The sequence below is a fragment of the Tachysurus vachellii genome, chromosome 1 (assembly GCF_030014155.1).
Source record: "Tachysurus vachellii isolate PV-2020 chromosome 1, HZAU_Pvac_v1, whole genome shotgun sequence".
Lineage (NCBI taxonomy): Eukaryota > Metazoa > Chordata > Actinopteri > Siluriformes > Bagridae > Tachysurus > Tachysurus vachellii.
Window position 1 is genome coordinate 34679425 of NC_083460.1, and position 19865 is coordinate 34699289.

Below are 19865 nucleotides of genomic sequence, written 5' to 3' on the forward strand. Positions count from 1 at the left end.
GGAGCAGCAGAAGGAATATACATTAACAAATACTTTTTCTTTGTGACCTTGTGGAAGTCAAACTTTTTATGGTGTGTTTGTCATGCCTGCAGTGGTACATGGTCTTAAGTAATGCTCTTTATTCTGTACATTGTTTCTCAGGGTCAAACTTTTACTGCTGTCTGGTCTTGCAACCCCTCACTACTTCTCACATCCTCTCTCTCTCTCTCGCTTTCTCGCACACACACACACGATTCACCTTCCTACACAACCTTTTCATTCCTCCAGAAAAGAATTCATTCACCATCCGTGACCTTCTTATAAAGCCTCTATTTGCTTTGAACATCTTTCATAAAGAGAAAACCTCCTGATTTATGAGCCAGACTGACAAGGTAGCTTGAGTTCTGTCTGACTCTATAGTGACCCATTACAGACATCTAAAATGTGGTGATAGTGCTGTAAATTCAACCTTTCTGCAGGAGGTGAGCAGGGTGCTTTGCAACAGATGTTTACAAATCCATAATTCCCTATTTATGGAGAAAAAAAGGGACGGCACAGTGGTGCAGTAGTACTGTATGTTTAGGAATTATACATGCTTTCATTATGTATAAAATGAGAACCAAGGTTAATACATTGAATGTAAAGCATTTAAACACTTAAATTCGTTTTTGTTTCATATGCTGACGTAACAGTAAATATGGTGTGTAATGACACTGTTGACTGACGTCAGCATAACATATTCCTAAAATGACTAAAAATAATTAAAAAATATTATTGGCTTTGGGGCTGTACTTTGATTAAAGCAATAGATGTGAGAAAAACAATTGTACACATTTCTCCTTACTACAAATGTAGAAGATCAGTCATGGGTGATGGCCAATATTTGCTTCTTTAATATTGCCTTGGAGCAACAAGACTAATGTACCTAACCAGTAATTTAGCTCCATTATACCTGAAGCCTATTCCATAAATACACACACAAATCTTCATAAATGTGCTACAAACAACACCATTAATCTACATAACCTTGTTTTTTTTAAATAAAACTGCCTCAGCCAATATTTACGAATTAAAGTGCAGTTTTTCCCTATAGTGTGTTTGCGTTATGAACAGGACCACCTTTTATTGGTTACCAAAGTCGTCTGCTTCAGGGGTGAAAATCTTATTCTTTATTTATTTGTATTTTACATTTCCTTTTCTCTTACAGGTATCACACATTTATATCATGTAATAGGTTACCACAAGGACACTATTGTACTTCTCAAAAGACCCTGCTTGTGATTGTTTGATCCTTTCTTTGTTCTATTGTTCTATTGCTCATTTCCAATGTTGGTGGATGCATAAAAATGACCAAGATAAAACAAAGAGGGAAAGCAGAGAGCCGGCACTGTCACAATCCCTCTCAGACTGTGTCACAGTTCCCAGTGTGGCAACTGCTGCTAGCATGTCATATTGTGTTCTTATTTCATTGTGTCCCTGTGCTTTCCTTACTGTTTTAATTCCGTTTCCCATCTCCTGCTAGTTCAGTAGTTTTCACTTGTTGTTTTGCTTGCTTGCTTATGTCATGTTGTTAGTTAGTCAGGCTGTGTGTACAGTATATTTTTCTTTCATGATTTTGGTTATTGCATGATCTTTTTTTTTCTTATTTCTCATCTTCTTAGTTAACTTGTGTGTGTTTTCCTTAAAATTGTTTAAGCAAAGTAAAGAATTTATGGCAGACCTTTCAATACAAAATCTGGTGCTTGTGATGATAGGAAAAGCAGCATTGAGAAAGCTAAATTGAGGTCATGAAAAATACATTACAACAGATCAGACTGTCTTTTAACACAAACTAACAATTTGTGTAACACTGCTAAAAAAAAATCTGGATGCAATATAAGGCAGATATTAATGTAAATATTTGGGTGAGATAGATTTCCATTACTTCAAAGCTCCAGTGCAAAGCAAAGGAAGCAAAAACAGACTTGTCTTGGCTGCATTGGGAGTTAAATTAGTGTATAATTCATTTCTCGACCCGTTGCTTCAAAAGCTCTAAATTTATAAAAACTTTAACACAGCTTCAGCAGTATACAGCACAGTGTCCAATAACTGAGGTCAGCCCCAGGAAACACAAAAAGTGCCTTGACTGAAATCAAATAGCACTAATGAGTGTTTCTGTTATCTGAACAGAATCCTAACTAGGAGTTTTAGTCCTGATGTTAGGCTACAATTAGAACACAAATTATAAACTCTTATAGCTTAAAACATAAATACTGACTTGCGGCACATCCTCTGTGGAAATCCTATGCTTTCACCCTCGTAGTGCCCAGGGCTGCATTTCCGCACGCACCGCCACTCCTCCTGCAGGAAGTCACGAGAGCAGTGGAGACATTCCTCCATACCAGGCCCTATGTAGAAGAACACAAAGGAGATATCAATAACATTATGATACCAACACTGATCTCCTGAGCCTTTATTTCTTTATTATGTCTCCAGTGAAAATATTATGGAGAACATCATACTGAGACGTAGTTTCGGATTCATTTTAAAGCTTAGGGCTAAATTAGATAGTCGCGTTATTGCTCAGTAAGAAGCCATAAAGAAGTCATCAAGCCATTTAATCACAAGAGTAAAACCTCTTTCCAAATTTCACAGTCACACACACATCTAATATAAAACAACACACTGCGCACTTCTAGCCAGTGGTGTGAGAAAGAGCTTTGACTGAACTAATTAAGCTGTACAGTCAGATCATCATCTCAAGGGGATACACACATATATACACACACAGACACACAAATACCAGCGAGCTGGTTTAATCTATTGCAATATATTCCCCTTACTGCTGCAGGTCAATCACACCATCTATGTGCACTCAGAAGGCAAAATTCCTCATGCCTGTCTGTCTCACATCCCCAGGAGAACGTAATGATTTAAACTGATGTCTGTGTCACGGGCAAATATAATTAATGCTCTTTAGTTGAGAGCATCATTTCGCAATGACTTTTACTGCAAGGACAATGAGTATTAATTTAAGTAGATGTAATGTTTAATGTTAACATCTCTTTCTTTTCTAATATAGTCCAGTCTATTCCGTAGAACCTCAAGTCACAGCATCCGTATCTATTCATTATGTGGCAAATTTTCATTAAAACATTTCTTTATATAAATGTGATTTATTCTAAATCGACTCTCCACCACATCTCCTAGCCAAATAAAGAAAGCTCAGTTGCCATGCAACAAAGGCAAGGCAAGGCACGTTTTACTAACAAGCTCACTAACAAGTTAGCTAATCTGAATGTCTGCAGAAAAAGACTGCTGCTATTCTCCATGCAGGGCAGTGTTTAGCAGATGTAGATAACATATTTTGTGAAAATGTTTCTTGCCCTCTAAATCTTTAGGTTCGGTGTAAAAGAATTTAACACAGGCAGGCTGTTCAGCTTATGCTCTGCAGCCAAATTCTAGCCCAATTACTATGCTTAATATAATGCACATTACTGCAGATGCCTGTTCATTACAGATGAACAAACATTTAGAAATTCCATCAGCACCATAAAGCATGCACAAGACAACGTCCACATACCTGTTGGGCAATTCGATGGAACACAGTGTGATGTGAAAAAATGAGTACACTGTTAGCTTCTCAGCTGGAATTTACTGACTAGTAATCAAAATCACATCACACATTAATTACTCTTTCTCTGACCCTGAGGGCTTTCAAGTCACCACCAGATTCTCAAAATGAATTGTGCACTTTTATTAATGAGACAATATACTTCATCCATTTTTTCCTGGGCGGCTCGCCAAACTATCACTTACAGTATATGTGCAAAACACTGGATCTGGTTAAAATCTTATCAGGACACAACCCAGATACAAAGAGTCATGAAAATCATGTATAAATGAGGTATGTGTGAAAAGTCTTGACTATACATATCTAAATGCATGCTAGCAATTTAAAACACTCGAATGTCTACAAAAATAAATTATTTAAAAGCATTTAATTACTTTAAATAATTTATTTTTAAATGACAATAGCACAGACTCTCAGAAATTGTATTGTACTGAGACTTTGTTTTCCAGTGATTTATATTGCTTTCTATCACATCATTGTGGATTTCTCAAGATGTTGTTTATTAATTTTATATACCAGCAAGTCTTGAACAGTATTTATAGTTTCTATGGTAACACCTTATACACAGTGACCTGTATGGCACGCACGCCACATAATATAAGACTAATAAAAACTGGATTTTTAAAGTTTCTTATTTAACAATGAAAAATATGTAATCCTTGATATGATATTGGGTTTGTTAGGAAACATTTAGTTAAGATTTATAAAAGGAGTCCAGCCATTTGTAGCAGTTATAGTGCTTTATAAAGTTTCCATCATGGGAAAGTCTTTCTTGTTTCATTGTACAATAACAAGCTGAGGGTTTAGAGAGAAAGAGAGAAAATGACAACGTGAGAGAAGGAGATGCTGGTGGAGCTATTTTAGAACGACCCTGTTTATAACACATGATAACAGGAACTAACTTGTCACAGGATTAAATCTTAACTATTGCTATTAAATTGCACAACATGTTAATAAATAAAATATTATAATCATTAACAAAGCACTGTGGAATAAGTTGAATAACACCTTCCAGACCATTTGGTTACACAAAATAATATCTAAGCATATACACACACACACACACACACACACACACACACAGTATATATATATCGGTCTTATAATGCCTCCAAAGATATATATGTCCATATATATATATATACACATACATACCAGCCCAGTCTGATCTGTGTTATCATTGTTATTATTTACATATTGCTTAGCCATAAATAGAAAAAGTACACCAGAAAAGAAGAGGACCTGTGCAGGTGGAGCAGGAGACATGGCAGGGGCTGCACTTCATCTCCTCCAAGTTAAAGAAGGTTCCATTTGTGCACTCAGGGACACAGGTCATTCCTGCTAAACTACAAGAAGCACAGAGGAGAAAGAGCAACAAGAACAAGTCAATATATAATACAGAAGACAGAGAGATGATGTCTTTTAATTTGGGCTGTCACTGTTTTCGATCTCATTGTCCATTGCCTGCTGCTCTTTGAGTGGTTTGAGCTTTAGCACAAAGTTTGCAGCGTTCTCATTGGGAGCCAAGGTTATAGGGGTTAGTGGTTGAAAATGAGAAGCTAAACATGCTTTCATGTTCTTCTCATTCTCTGGAACTCAGCATGAAGAGCCTTGGATCTAAAGCTCAAAGAGTTCCAAAAGCTTCCACAAACTACTTCAATGGTACAAACTAGAACTTTTGAACGAGGCAGATAAAGTGCTATAGGGTCCCCGTCAGCTCATGACTTGAGGCATGTGAAGATTTGCTCTGAATAAGGGGAATAAAGAAAGGATTTCTTTATAAGTATAAAGCTGCAGGAAGTAAACCGCAGAACAGACAGCACATACTGTATAAAGATGACCAGATGTACCCTAGACAGTAAACTAACACAGACCGCTCTTTACCTCAATGTAACCTATTCATGCTTAGACTGGAATTTTTAAATTTCCTTTTCTCCAGCTGTACTCAGAGATCCACAGAGATCTGATCAGAGATCTGATCAAAATATAAATCACTCAAACCAAATGGCTGCAATCTTTGACCCCAAAAAGCCTATTTAATTCACATAATCCCTTGAATGAAAGACTTAAAAAATACAATACAAGTATGAAAAAAGCTCTCACAAAAAACAAGGACATGTAGAGTCTGGCTCAAGTTATATACTGACAATTTTTGTAAATATGTATGCGTTTAAAGAAACAGTATGCATAGACTGTAACCAAAGTTGATTAATGTCAGACATATGAGTAATAACATTAATAATACAAAGTGACTTGACCCATAAATTTATAACAACCTCTGCCAAAACAGAAAATAATTGTAAAAAATAAAAAAATAAAAAACAGAACAGGAAAAATAGAAACAGTTTCCAATGAGCAATGGATTATTATTCTACAATAACTATAACAGCATTATATAACATTTTTCCAAAATAAGATTTTGAACGTTATTCTAAAGTAGTTTTAGTAGTTAGTTGTTTCATTTAGTATTTCATGTAGTAATTCATTTTCTTCCTTTTATTGTTTGGGGTTGTGGTGGTAGCAGACTTTATTCATCCAGACTTTATCCCCAGCCACAGATCCCCATACTGTATGTTCACAAGCCAGCTGTGAGATAAAATCTCTCCACTGGGTCCTGGGTCTGCCCCAGGGTATTTTTGCCCGATGCATCTCTAGTTGGAGCTGATCTGCAAACAACTTGCCCAAAACACCTCAACTCATTTCAGAGGAGCCACGGTTTTCCCGCGAGGTTTTCAGTCACTACCCACAGCTGAGAAGAAGGATGAAAAATGACCCATAAACAGAGCGCTAGTTCAAATAAAACTTTAACCACTAATCCAAGTCAGAATTATGCTGGGAATTCCAGAGACTGTGCTGGGCCCAGATCACTGTAGCTTGGTCTCATTTGCATATGTATGACAACAAGCAGACTTTCTGGTAAAAGTACACATTTAAAAGAAGTTTTAAGACATCGCCAATAGCTGAATTATGGCTGCTTGCCTGTGCTGGATTACCCCCACCCCCCCACTCCCCTCCCCTGTTGCAAGTCATGTGTTTATGGCGTACTGTTTATGTGCTTATGTTGCTGAGGTGTTTTTTTCCTGTTCCCACACTGTACTCCCCACCGGAGCATAGTCTGGGGGTTGTTGTTTTTTTCTCCTCCCTTCCCTCATGTTATGCTGTATTTCTTTTCAATCCCCTGTCTTCCTGTCCTGTCCTCCCCTTGTATTGTATGTATTGTATGTATGGGCAGGTTGATGGCTAATTTCGCTGGTACCTGTGACCAGTGACAATAAAGGCTACTACTACTACTACTACTGAATAATGAAACTTAAGTCATGTTTTCAAGTGTTTTTCCTCGATTTGTCTTACCTATAGCCTGTTATGCATGCGGTACATCTGTCAGAATCCTGCAGGCACATCATACAGTTCTCATGGCACTTCAGACAATGTCTCTGAACTGGCCGATGGAACAGGACCGTCAGAAAGTACGAGAAAAAACACACAAAGTGAGACAAAGGGAAAGTGAGACACAGAAGGGGGGAAATGGATGTGGAAATTCAGCGCATATTTGCAATAACACTGTAGATTAAACACATGGGAATCTGGATGCAATATATTTTACCAGAAGTGCAAATTAAATCTATTCAAGCAACCTCTGAAAACCCACTCCAGCAGCATCTGCCTGTTGTATGTGTCTATGTGTGTGTGAGAGTGTCTGTGAGCGTAACAGATGAGGCTGACATGTCCAAACACTGTTAATGCAAGTCAGGCTTTTCTATGTCTCTTTGTATCAGAGCTCATGAGTGCCAAGATGTCCAGTCAACACAATGATTTGTAGTGACATCAAGGACACCTCCAGCAAAACTGTGTAATCAAAATGGCACAAGACAATCCAGAAGTCTCTAGGTGTCTGTCTGTTGTGTGTATGGGGGTGGGGGTGGTTTGGTATCTGTTTGCAAGTGTGTGAAGTGCTTACAGTATTCGCTCAATATCCTGAGCCAGTTCAGTTCAGCTCAATTTGACACAGATGGTGTGCAATCGTTGCAGCAGCATTTGATGGATTAAGAATCAGATAATAAATATCAGTCTTGGGGCCTAAATCTGTGTGCCAGTGTTACAAACTCTTCTTGGAGTTGCATTTTCGAGGAGAAATCCTGGAAATCTTGCAGCTTACCCTACTGACTTAATGAGGACATGCTGTGCTTACCTGATACAATGTTCCTGTTATCATTCCTCTCTTCAAAACAAAGATTAATGTCACAAGAATCAGAAAAAAACTGTGAAATACTGGTACAGTGGAGAAGCCCTTCCCTCACCCTCATCATTGAAGTATCCAGTGGGGCAGTTCTCTACACACAAGCTCTCCTCAGTGTAGAAGTATAATCCTCTCCGGCAGGAGCGGCACTCGTTTGAACCTCGGCCCACACACTTCTCACAGCCTCGGTGACAACGCCTGCACCTTCGCGCCTCACTGTCCTCAAAATAACCCAAGGGACAGTGGCTAACACACCTCCTTCAGAAAGGAGAGAAGTATTTTGTTTACAAAATATGAAGCAAAATAATCCTACAATACACATTCATCATCCACTTTATTAGGAACGCCTGCTCAATCATGTAATTCTACAATGAGTACAATCAGGCATGTTGCAGCAGATGCATAATATCATGCATATAAAATATTTTCAATCCATGTTTATATCAAGCATCAGAATGGGAAAAATCTCAGTGGATCTTCGTAACGCCTGTAGAACGATTGTTGGTGCCAAATGGGGTGGATTAAGTATTTAAAAACCACTGATCTCCCCATTCTAGTGTTTGATGTGAATATTAACTGAAGCGTACTGTAATTGTAAGCACTGCTGCTACATAACTGGCTGAATCGATATTTGCGTAAGAAAATAGGTGAAGAAGAAGAAGAAGAAGAAGAATATCTGAACCAACCTCGCACTATATAAGTCACACAAAAGAAATGGAAAGTACTGGGAGATCAGTGAATGCATATTAAAGCTGAAAAGGCAAGGTTGTCTGATGAAAAACAAATAATGGCTTCTCTGCTCAATAAATTCTCCCTTTGTGGTCTTAAATCATGACTGCCAAGGAAGTCCATTAAGCTGTTTAAAAAGCATTTTTTTTAACAAGTTGCTTAAGAAGTCAATAGTAATTCTGTGAAGAGATGTAGGTCTAAAATGAGAAAAAAACAAAGACAAACGTGTGAATCGACTTTTAAATATGAAGTGTAACATAAGTCTAACGCTAACTATGTGCCTGAGATGAAAATGCTTAATTAATAGAGCTATAACAATTGAGTATTTTGGTTATACATAGTTTGCTAAATAGGTGGCCAATTTTTTAATACACTTTAAGGAAAAGAAAGTCTGAATGAAATCATAAAATCTGAATGAAAGGACAAATTTTACAAAACTCATGGTCAAAGTGAGTTAGTCATCACTCAAATAAAGTCATTATATATGATTTACCTCCCGGTCTTCAGGCTGCCAAGGCTGAAGTGGATGCAGTTTAGGCAGTGGTCAGCATCTGGGCCATCACAACCCTGATCACCACACTCATGATGGCATGGCCCTGAAAGCACAGAACAGAACTTGTCCATTAGCAGTAGAAAGTTAATAGATTTTGACCAAATTTAGATTCAGCTCTGTTGATGTGTTGCTTGGGGTAGCATCTATATAGGCTTGATGTTGCAATCTGACATCCCCTGTGGCTGTGTAAAATCACTGGCTTTAAAAACACCAAAATCTAACACTTTAGAAATGCGTAGATTACATGTAAACATATTCACTGTTGTAAGCAGCATCTCGTCCTTAAACATGTCAACTTGCATGTGCAGCTAAAAATAATGTTCTCATAGGATTTGTTTTATAATTAACTGGGAAAAAAAGAGATCATTTAAATAAACAAAATATCTAAAAGAGATTGGATTAAGGCTAATATGATATGATTCATAACTAATTTCTGAGAGTTTCTACCATCGTTATGAAGTGTAGCGGAGAGTTTTAATCACAAGGAACATTATTTGTACCAGTGTACTCCTCCTCTTCCTCCTCTTCATGTTGGATGGCTGTGCTGGATGAAGGCTCTGGATTCTTAACACTGGGAATCTCCAGCACCCGAACACGAGAGTGTTGAGAACTGTGAGACTGATAGGGGTGCTCAGATGTGCCATAGAGTATCAGAGTCCACTCCTTTAGCTTACCTAAGAGAACCACCAAGGGAGACAGAGATAAAGACATATCAAGGAGGAGGGAGTTCAGTAGAAAAAAAGAAAGAAACAGGATAGTCATGATATAGGACAGTGCCCAAACTACACCCTGTGGGCAATTTCTGCCTTGTCACGATTTCTTTGATCCACTGCCATTTCATTATTGTGATGGGTCAATATATGAAATTTGATCATCAGACACATAGATGACATTAACTTAAGTAATGCACCTCAACTGATAGATAAAGGGAACAGACTAGGAACAAATATAACTTAAATTCTCATGTGCTTTTCGAGCCAAGGTGGATACAGTGATAAACCTGCCAACCCTGAAGAGGAGTAATCTGTAGTTCCTATTAGAGGCCACAGGTTACTATAGTAAAACTTGATTGCACGTGTATACAGGGTTTTACAGTGAGGTTTTGGTGGCAACTGTAAAACCTATATATAGTTACTGTTTCTATTACCTTCTAATTGCTGTTACTGTTAAAATTATTTGTAAAATGCCAGATCTTATTCTTCATTGGATAAACGCAATTTACAAACATTCACCATATACCTGGAAGAAGGCAAGGGCACTGTATCAGGGCATATTCCACATAGGCCAATCAACACTAGATGAGAGCTCATACTGTGAAATGGAACTAAAGAGCTTCCATGGTGTCATGGAGCTTCTAAATATCGAAGAGTTTAAAGCAATAGTTTAATGGTTTGTGAATCTGCACAAACCCTTCAGAGATTCTTGTTGTTATTACTTGATCTCAATGTTTTGAAATCAGTGTATCACAGACACTAAAAGACTTTGACATGAAAAGCACTTAGACATGGCGTAAGAGTCACTCTTCTACCATAGTACTGGTTAAATGAAGAGATTTGGAGAGGTCCAGAAACACAGACATACCTCAGCAGTCTCTCAGCACCCAGGATAGAGCTCTAATCTTTATAGTCCTTACCTAGAACTTCACGGTTGCTGCGGAGCTGCGAGGGTGAGTCGGATATCTCCAGGGTCCATGTGCCTTCTGCCCTCTCGCCCCAGCAGTGCACGGTCATGAACTCCCAGTTCCTGAAGCCCTCATTAGAGTTATCAAACAACCTGTGATGCAGCCAACGAGGAGAGAAATCCGAAAATAGAAAAAAAAAACGCTTAATGAAGGAAAAACAATGTAATTTTATGTTTTTCTTTGCTGGAAGCTGCTCCGTGGACTAATAATCATAGATATATGCATCAAGACCATTAATGCATTCTATTATTGTGCATATTACAACCACTACAAAATTTAGCTTTGATAAGGTTCTGTGCTCTGTTCAGAAGAGCTGAGGCTAACTATGTCACTGTGAATTAAGTGCCAGATTAACTGCTTAAGCACACGATGACAATTTGATTCATTCTTTCAGCATCATGAATTGTTTTTCCAAAATTCACTGCACGTGTGTATCTGCACATGCCAGAAACAATATAATTAACAGAATGACACAAAGAATGAGCAGACAGAAGGCAGACTGCGTGTAGGCTAGGGTGGTTCAGCTGTAAATGATATCATATGTTCCTGTTTGAGATTTCTTGATCATCCTTCCATGACAGGCAGGAAAACTGTTGCTACTGCCCACATAACCTGAGCTGAGTGTGTGTATTGACATCTATATGTTTTTACATTCACTTTATTCTACTTAGCAACTCTCTCATGCAGAGGGATGTTTCTCTACAGTGTAATGATATAAAGTATTTCTCACAATGTTTGCCCTTCCGCTTCACAAAGTACATCAAAACATACAATAGAGCTCAATAGAACAATAGAGCTGCTTTGCTTAGCTTTCCTGCATTGTTAGCACATCAGCATTTTTGATTGAAGCATTCACAGAATCGCTCTCGGAAAAAAGAGTTGAAAACACTTAGAACAAAAGTAACTTGTTTCTGGCAAGCTCCATTTAGTGAGCAGGGAAATAACCCATTTTGTACTCAGACAATCACACTGCTGTGTAAAACGAACACTAATGTGCTTTACTAATATGTACAAATCATTAGTTCTCACCCTATGCATCTGTTCAGCATGCTAGATCCTAAACAAACTTCCGGACAAAACATATTGCAGATGAAATTCAAAGACTTGTGGTGTGTCTGGGGTTGAAGTGAACTTAGATCAAAGAAAACCATGCCTGGTTTTACACTGGGGCTAATTAGTAGTTTGAAAAAGGCCTACAGTTTCTAAAACTGGCTCTCCAGACTGTGCACAAATGAGCTGTTCACACAAATCTCTCTCATTTTGGCTTTGTATTCTCAGCTCACACACACACACACACACACACACACACACACACACACACACACACACACACACACGCTATTAAGGAATACGCTTTCTCTACAGGTCACTGTGACACAATAAGTGATATGAGCTACATGGACATTGTATAATTATTTTAATATACTTTAATTTCTATTTTGTTACTGTGATTTATTATTATGTGTAAGGAAGTACTTGCATTTTCCTCTACAAAACACTGCTTTTCAGCTAGACTGTAAATGCTTGTAGATGATCTGGGTCCACTCCTCCATGCTGAACATTTAAAGCTTGATCAGTTTTCATGTTCGGATAAGCGGTAGAAAATGAGTGAGTGAGTGAGTGAGAGTTTTCATGTTTGTGCATGTGGACAAACCTGTGCCCTGTTCTCTCTACACTACATGAGTTCAGTAGAGTTCCCATCTAAAAAACAGAGATTTTGTGTTTCTTTAATTGTTTCTGTGCTGTTTTGGAAGTATGTCTGGCTTATCATCTTGTGTAAAGCTCAGAAACTCCTGGCAGAAGCAACCAGTTTTTGATCTGAAATATCCTTAGTGAAATAATGATGCTAGGTATCGGCTGCTTTTGCTTGTATATGGTCTTATAATGCCTCCAAACATGCTGATTATGTCTCATCCAACCCTGCTGATTGTAGCTCTAAAGACACGTGGTGACGTTCAGGCACTGCATTTGGTGAGAACAGCTTTCAGGAACGGCTTCCCGCAACGCATCAACAGCTTGCTTGTGAAGTGCTGTTTAACAGTTGATTTAGAAGCCTAACACCCACAGGAATGAAATAAATGGTGTAATTCTATAACTGGGATCTTTGAGAACTTTTTACCCTCATAGACCTTCACCATCCTATCTGTGTCAGGGGAAAATTGTGCTTATAGCTCCAATTCCAGCTAAATTTCCAAGTGAGACTATTTTAATTATGTGCCAACAATTACGCATTTAAAAGTAGTATCACTCATCACTCTATAGTGATGAACGACAACAGGCTTTTACATGGTTAAAGACAGCAGCATTCGTTTAAAATATTCTTTAGTGCTATGGAACAATTTTGTGATAGTGACCATGTGTACTGCTTTTTACTAAAGGTCAGATTTCCCTCACGGTAACACTCTTATTTTGAAGCATGTGTTCAGACAGCAGTCTTTTGGATTTGAGCTAAAGCCGATCATTACTTGTGGATCTAAACCAGCTCAAGTACACACTGTCATTAAAGCAAAAAGGGAACAAACCATATACTAAGGAACTCTGAAATTTATGGAAACATTTAAAAAATGTGTTATATATAATGAGAGAAAATAGTCCTAAGAGAATCATTAGTAAAAAGATTAATTTGTCTTATTTTAAGAGCAGAAATGTTTTATTAATAACGTTTTATTTGTTTGTTTTGTTTATTTTGACCAAGGTGCCAATAATTCTGGAGGGCAAAGAACACAGTGCAAATCAAGTGTCACATGAAAAAATGCTCTGGGCTGTATATAGAATCATCGCGTTATACCCTGTAGCGAGAGAGCGGCCAAACGTGTAATCACTAATAAATACACATGATTCTTAGGGAGAACCATTAGCTTGTCATCTCTTGCCACATTTGTTACAGCTAAAGAGAGCTCTTTGGGGGAGATAACTGCACAAAGGAGGAATCTGACAGGTCTCTGTGGTCCTGTGCAGTAAATAATAAGAGGAAGTGTCACAACAAAAAACTCAGCAAGGACCTATCAGGACAGCGGGATACTGTTGCAGCCTTTTGAAGCTGACTTGTCATTATCATCAGAGGAAGGACAAGGTCACAGCAGTGTTTTTCATTGCTTAAAAAAACAGTTGAATTGCAATGTAGGCTCTGGCGTACTTAAGCTAAAAGCTCTTTTTTAAAACAGCATCAAAATAGTTATGTGAGTGACACATAATAAAGGAGTGTGTGTTTTAGCCCTGATGCCAGAATACCAGTGTCCCTCAAAGTTCATAATTGTAACCAGTGACAGTTATGTGAACGCCCAGCCAAGAGATGATGCCAGAGAGCACCACAAGAAGAGAAGGGAAGCTGAAAATCATGTAAATGAGTTACATCTGACAGGATCAACATCGTACTCTTTATGCCTCTGGAGACATTCTGAATCTCTGGAACTAAGAGACAAAGATTTCAACGTCGGACACAGTAAGAGAGTGAGGGAGTCAAAGCCAGAACAATAACACACAAAAGTATAGTATAAGCTATAAAAGTATAAGCATAAAAGTATAAAAGTATAAGCTTATTTGAACCTACAAGATTTAAAGTTGCTATGTAATAATTTAGTACTTTATTTACTTTAGTACATTATTTCACAGCTCTGGATTTGGTAGGAAAAAAAGCATTGAACTCATTGGAAACGGCATCCGGATTTGTACATGATTGAATGCCTCAAAGACTGTACAAGTGTGGCAGTGTGGGAAAACCCTTTACATTGTCAAATTTGGATATTTTCAACTACCTTTGCTTCTGTAAAATTTCCTTATCCAACAATGCTTCCCTTCTGAAAGCTCTAGCATTGAAAAATCTGTTCATCACTCAGTAGTGAAGATGAATGTCTTTTTATCAGGTCACGAAAACCTTTGAAACTTTGTCTGAAACAGTATGTCTGTAAAAAGTGTGGACGTGTCGTTCTCTGTTTGATGACGATGGACATTTTTACAACTGGTGTATGTAAAAATGTGATAAGGTTCAATTCATCGAAAACTGAATTGATTAGGCAAATGTCCATTTTGCAATGGCAACTTTTTCAAACTGTGCGAAAAGCTCACTACACTATAAAAAGCTTTTAAAGCAGCTTTAGAAAGACTAAATGTTTTCATAATTGTTGCTTGTTTCCAGAATTTAGCTGCAGTGATCTCTAACAGGTTTTCAAACACTACCACACACGTTAATGCTGTAACTTAACTATAACTCTGGTTAACATGCGTATGTAGGACTAATGTACTAACCTTTTGGCCAGAAGCTGAGAGCGTGTTCCTGATGGAGAGACAAGGCTGATCTCCAGGTCTCCCCTACGCGGGTGAACGATCAGCACGCGTACCACTACATGCTCCAGGAAGGCTACGTACTGATCTGGTTGTCCGCTGCAGCCTGTGCTACTCATGGTGATGTTTAGCTTCTGTTCTGGCCGGATGTACCTGCAGTGGGTTAGAGGAGCTCCTGAAATGAGCAGTAACCTTAATGTTTTTGTGTACTCTTTTTTTTTCTGTTTCGTATACAATTACAACTACAAAACTTTACTTTTACTTTACATACACATATCAAAACATACTCCTATGTTTTCTGTAATGTGAATTGCCAAACTCAAATAATTTTTTTAAAATGGGTTATTTATGTTATATGCACCTTCCTAGCTCTACAACCAGAGGCAGCTCATCCAGAGCCCAATCATTTATTTCCGGGAAGTCGTGGCCTAATGGTTAGAGAGTCTGACTCCTAACCCTAAGGTTGTGGGTTTGAGTCTCGGGCCGGCCACGACTGAGCAATTATATTAGCACTACATGTTCATCTCACATATAATACAAAAAATTTACTTTATCAAACCCAGTTAAACAAAGGTATGTCTAAAAGTTAATGTTGTCCTTCCCCACCAAAATCTATGGCTCACAAGCTGCTGTTGTTTCCGTCAACAACTGCACTAAAAGAGATTAATGGACATACAGTAATACTACACGTAATTGCACTTCCTGTATTACATATCAGATTCTTATTCTGTGTATATGGTATGCTGATGGTATATTTATAATGTCCATATCTATTCCTTTCTAATGACTGAAGCACAGATTGTACCGTTAAAATGAACATTTAGATAAAAATAACAAAAACAAAAAAAAACACTAGAACATTAAAAGGAGAAAACTTTCTTGTACTAAATAAAGTCAAAGTTCAGCAAAGAAAGAACAAACAGAACAAGGAGCACATCTAACTCTGAGCTTTTTATAGCAGAAAAGTAGAGAAAAAACCCTAGAAACATAAATCATCATTTTCATCTCTACTTGGTTGTGTTGCATGGCTCATTAAGTTCCAGTTGCACTTACTGTATCTTTTTTTTTTGGTCAGTTTGGGATCAATTTGAATCTAAACTGTTGTTCTCTGTGTGCTTCGTCATTTCAATGGATTTACATCACAGACCAGAATAACACTTTTATGACTGAGATGAGAAACAGCAGGGGACAGATGGAAGCAAAGTGAGTCAATTAAATCTTGGATGCTTATTCAACACACAATTCAGTAACAGTACTAATCGTCTGTTAAAACAGACACTAGTCACTTTACTCTATCAGATATACCGGTGCGAAGACAAAGAAAAACTAGCAATCAACCAAACAGCAAAGGGTCATAATCAGATTATTTTTAAATATTTTACAAATGTTATGCAAAATATTTTAGCTTCCTCAGTCAGATCGCACAAAAGGCTTAGTTTAATAGGTAATGTAAGGAGCTTATTTTTGGCATGTTTGCCTTTCACTTTTCCATTTGGAAGAAAATTTTCCTGCAATTTATATTAATCACATTAATAGGACCTCTCTAAAAACAGTTCAATTGATATAGAATTAGCGATAGCTCTGATATGACCCAGGAACTATATTGGACTGATAGCAGCAAAGAATGTGTATGGAATATCAAAGGGAACTGAATGGGATATGGAAATTTACTGTTTATACAATTTCCTATTATAAAATATATATTTTAATTTCGAATATGGGTCTTAAGATTAGTATTCACTGATTTCTAGTCTTTCTGTATAAAAATATAATTGTTATTGTGACCGAATGTGACTACCTATGAATGAAGTGTAACAATAGAAAATGCATTTTATTTTATTACCCCTTCAAATTAGATTAAAAAATAAATGTAATAAAATCTGTACATTAATCTGGGTATAAAGAACTAAATTAAACTCTGATAACATGAAACTGGCATAACATGTACAAATACCAGGCATGACACACATTGCATGGTAGAAAGATGAAGAACAAACTGTGAACTTTTGTTGCATTTTGCTTACGGCATGAAGCTATTAGATTTTTCACAGGGTTTAAAACCAATGGAAAATCAATAAGAGGCTGCTCTAGTCTAATGAAATTCAAAGCATGACCTGACATGAGCTCCTGTCCGTGTCCAACTGCCCCTCGCTAGCCATCTGACCACCATAAATAAAAGCCTAATCGTCAGTCAATACTGGTGAATGGAGTAAACTCAGCAACAGATTTATTGCTGTGCCGAAAGAGGTGTTGAAATGTGAAGGTGGATTACATTTTTTTTCTACAGAAATACCAAATTGATTTGAAAATTATTACAAACAAATGAGATTTTGCAAACATTTTAAGACCAGTTGGGTGTAACATAAGAGTGTGTGTTTTGTTGAAGAGTTTAAATGTAAAGTACATATAGTGCCTGTCAGATGGCTTAGACAAAAACCTACGGTTTAGTCTTTTAGAAAAACAGAACTTGGAATGTCTAATAAAAATAAAAAAAAAAACCTTTAATTAGTGTCTCAACAGCAAAGTTGTATCAGAAGCCCGATACACAAAAGTTGAGCAAATTCAGTCTCCTCTAACTGCTGACCAGATGTTCCTATTAAAGTGGCTGGTGACTGGATACAGATTTAAAATTTTGAGAGGCAGATTTATTTTATCAGCCTGAAGATACAAGCAAAGAGAATGAGGCTAGACTCACAAATCACGCTCTTTAGATGTTTAGATCAAATGCAGTGTGACAAAACAAAATAAGGATTCTTTCCTTTCTTCAAACGTTCCACTGACAGGCAGTGTGGATACTGCTAGCAATTGACCTAGACGCAGAGTCAAAGTACAGGAATTAGTGCCCACAATTCTTTTTTTGATAATTGCACCAATCCACAAGCATATCAACATGACAAATGCACTAAGAAAGAACCTAAACCGCAAGGAGACCAGCATACCGACGGACTACTAAACAAATGTATAAAAATGGGTCAAATAAAAAAAGAAAACATCAAATATGCTTTATATTACATTCAGTACCGCAGGCTAACTGCTGGAGTTGTGGTTTGATTCTTGTTCAACGAAGCGAATGCTCGAATATCTTTGGCCAGTTATACAGTTGCAACGAAACACTATAGATAATACCATCCTCAGATGATTAGACATGTCAATATATTAAGCTGATTAAAAACTCACTGATATTGCACTGATTATCACACATCTTATTAACAAGACCATCTTGAACACTAGTAAAGAAAATAAGTTGGGATTAAAATTCATTTAAACCAAATCTATGACAGTCTAGTTACAAACTGATTGCACTGATGCAAAACTGGTCTTAATATAATTTCTCTCAGTAATAGTAACTTACTCATTAATAAAACTGGAGAACTAACAAAGCATATTATATGTTCAGCTAATAAACACTAGTAGCACAATACACAAAATTCACACAGATACAGGTCAAGAGTTGAAAGTTAATGCTCATCTCTGAATGTCAGAACGGATAGAAATGTAATCAGAGTGATCTTGTTGTTGACAGATGAAGATTAGCTGAAGGTCAGGTGATGCCTTAAGAACCCAATGTGCTCTGCTGCTCTAGACCATTACCTTATGTTTTAATGTGTTGTGCATTCTGAGCTTTTATTTTGAGCTTTATTTGAGTTGCTATAGCCTTCCTATCGAACAGCTCTGGCCATTCTCATTTGACCTCAAGCAACAAGGAATTTTCTGCCCATAGAACTGATTCTCATTGAATGCTTTTTACACCATTCTGATTAAAGTCTTCATTGCTTTTGTGCTAAAATTCACTCAAATCAGCAGACCCTGAACTACTCAGACTAGACAATCTAGCACAACCAAATAACAGTAAAACAAGGATAAACAAATTCCATACCAGTTTCCTTATTCTGTCTATACATCAATGTCTATTCATACATTTTTTTAAATAAGAACATGAGCATGAATTGGAACATGCAGTCTGCACATCATGCAAGTAAAAGACTAGTCAGCAGGAGCTTGAATCCATGCAGCTGAAATAAATGCTTTAACTGCGTTCAATTCACTGCTCTTTTTTGTTATCTAAAAAACTTTCATCAATTGGAGAGATTTTTTCATACATCAGTCTGTGAACTCTTTTGTACAAAACTTGAATGTATAGCCATTATCTAAGCTAAAAACCCTTGTAACATAAACAACATACCCCAATCTGTCCACTAGGTGAATAAAACAAAATCTGTGTCAGAACAAAATGTTTCACTTTTTAACTTGATAAAAGGCAAAAGCCCTTGAATGTATGCCAGGCTTTTGTTTGGCCAATTCCCAGTTCTTCTTTTTACAGCTGTCCACAAAGCAAAAGGCTTCCTAATGGCATTGCCATGCTTTTAAAAACACTGATATTTGGCAAAATAACAATCAGACAAATGTTGTGCAAATGCAGGGAAATGTGAAAATGGGGTGAAAACTGGAAGGGTTCAGGAGTTTCATGACTGTAAGGAAACTCCTTTGTTCCCTGACAAGCTGTTTTTCTTGACTTCATTGCTGTCCTGAGTGTGCTGCAGTCAAATAGTTTTGGGATTGTCTCACATTTTGTAGCATGATACAGTCGGGTTTCAATCAAATCCTATAATGGGTCTACGTGAGGTTGACAAAGTAATGGAAACACCCGACCATTAAACACCATATGCTCACATTTGTCTTCACAGTAGTGTATGAAGTCTGATGATTGACAGCTGAGGCTACATGAAGGATTCATACTGTACAATGATGATGAACATGAAACCTTGGTCAGAGAGAACTACATTTCCAGCTG

The 19865-nt window shown here is 37.4% G+C and overlaps 1 protein-coding gene across 1 annotated transcript in view; it reads right to left on the reverse strand.

Annotated features, from left to right (window-relative positions):
- The window catches only part of pcsk6 (proprotein convertase subtilisin/kexin type 6), a 56371-nt gene that overhangs the window by 6696 nt on the left and 29810 nt on the right, over positions 1-19865 (reverse strand). Inside the window, exons 12-19 of the mRNA XM_060884355.1 lie at positions 15038-15226; positions 10745-10884; positions 9612-9785; positions 9052-9154; positions 7891-8087; positions 6944-7031; positions 4835-4938; positions 2237-2366 (exon numbers count right to left, since the gene is read on the reverse strand). Coding sequence (XP_060740338.1) covers positions 2237-2366; positions 4835-4938; positions 6944-7031; positions 7891-8087; positions 9052-9154; positions 9612-9785; positions 10745-10884; positions 15038-15226 — 1125 coding nt within the window. The remainder of the gene's footprint in view (positions 1-2236; positions 2367-4834; positions 4939-6943; positions 7032-7890; positions 8088-9051; positions 9155-9611; positions 9786-10744; positions 10885-15037; positions 15227-19865) is intronic.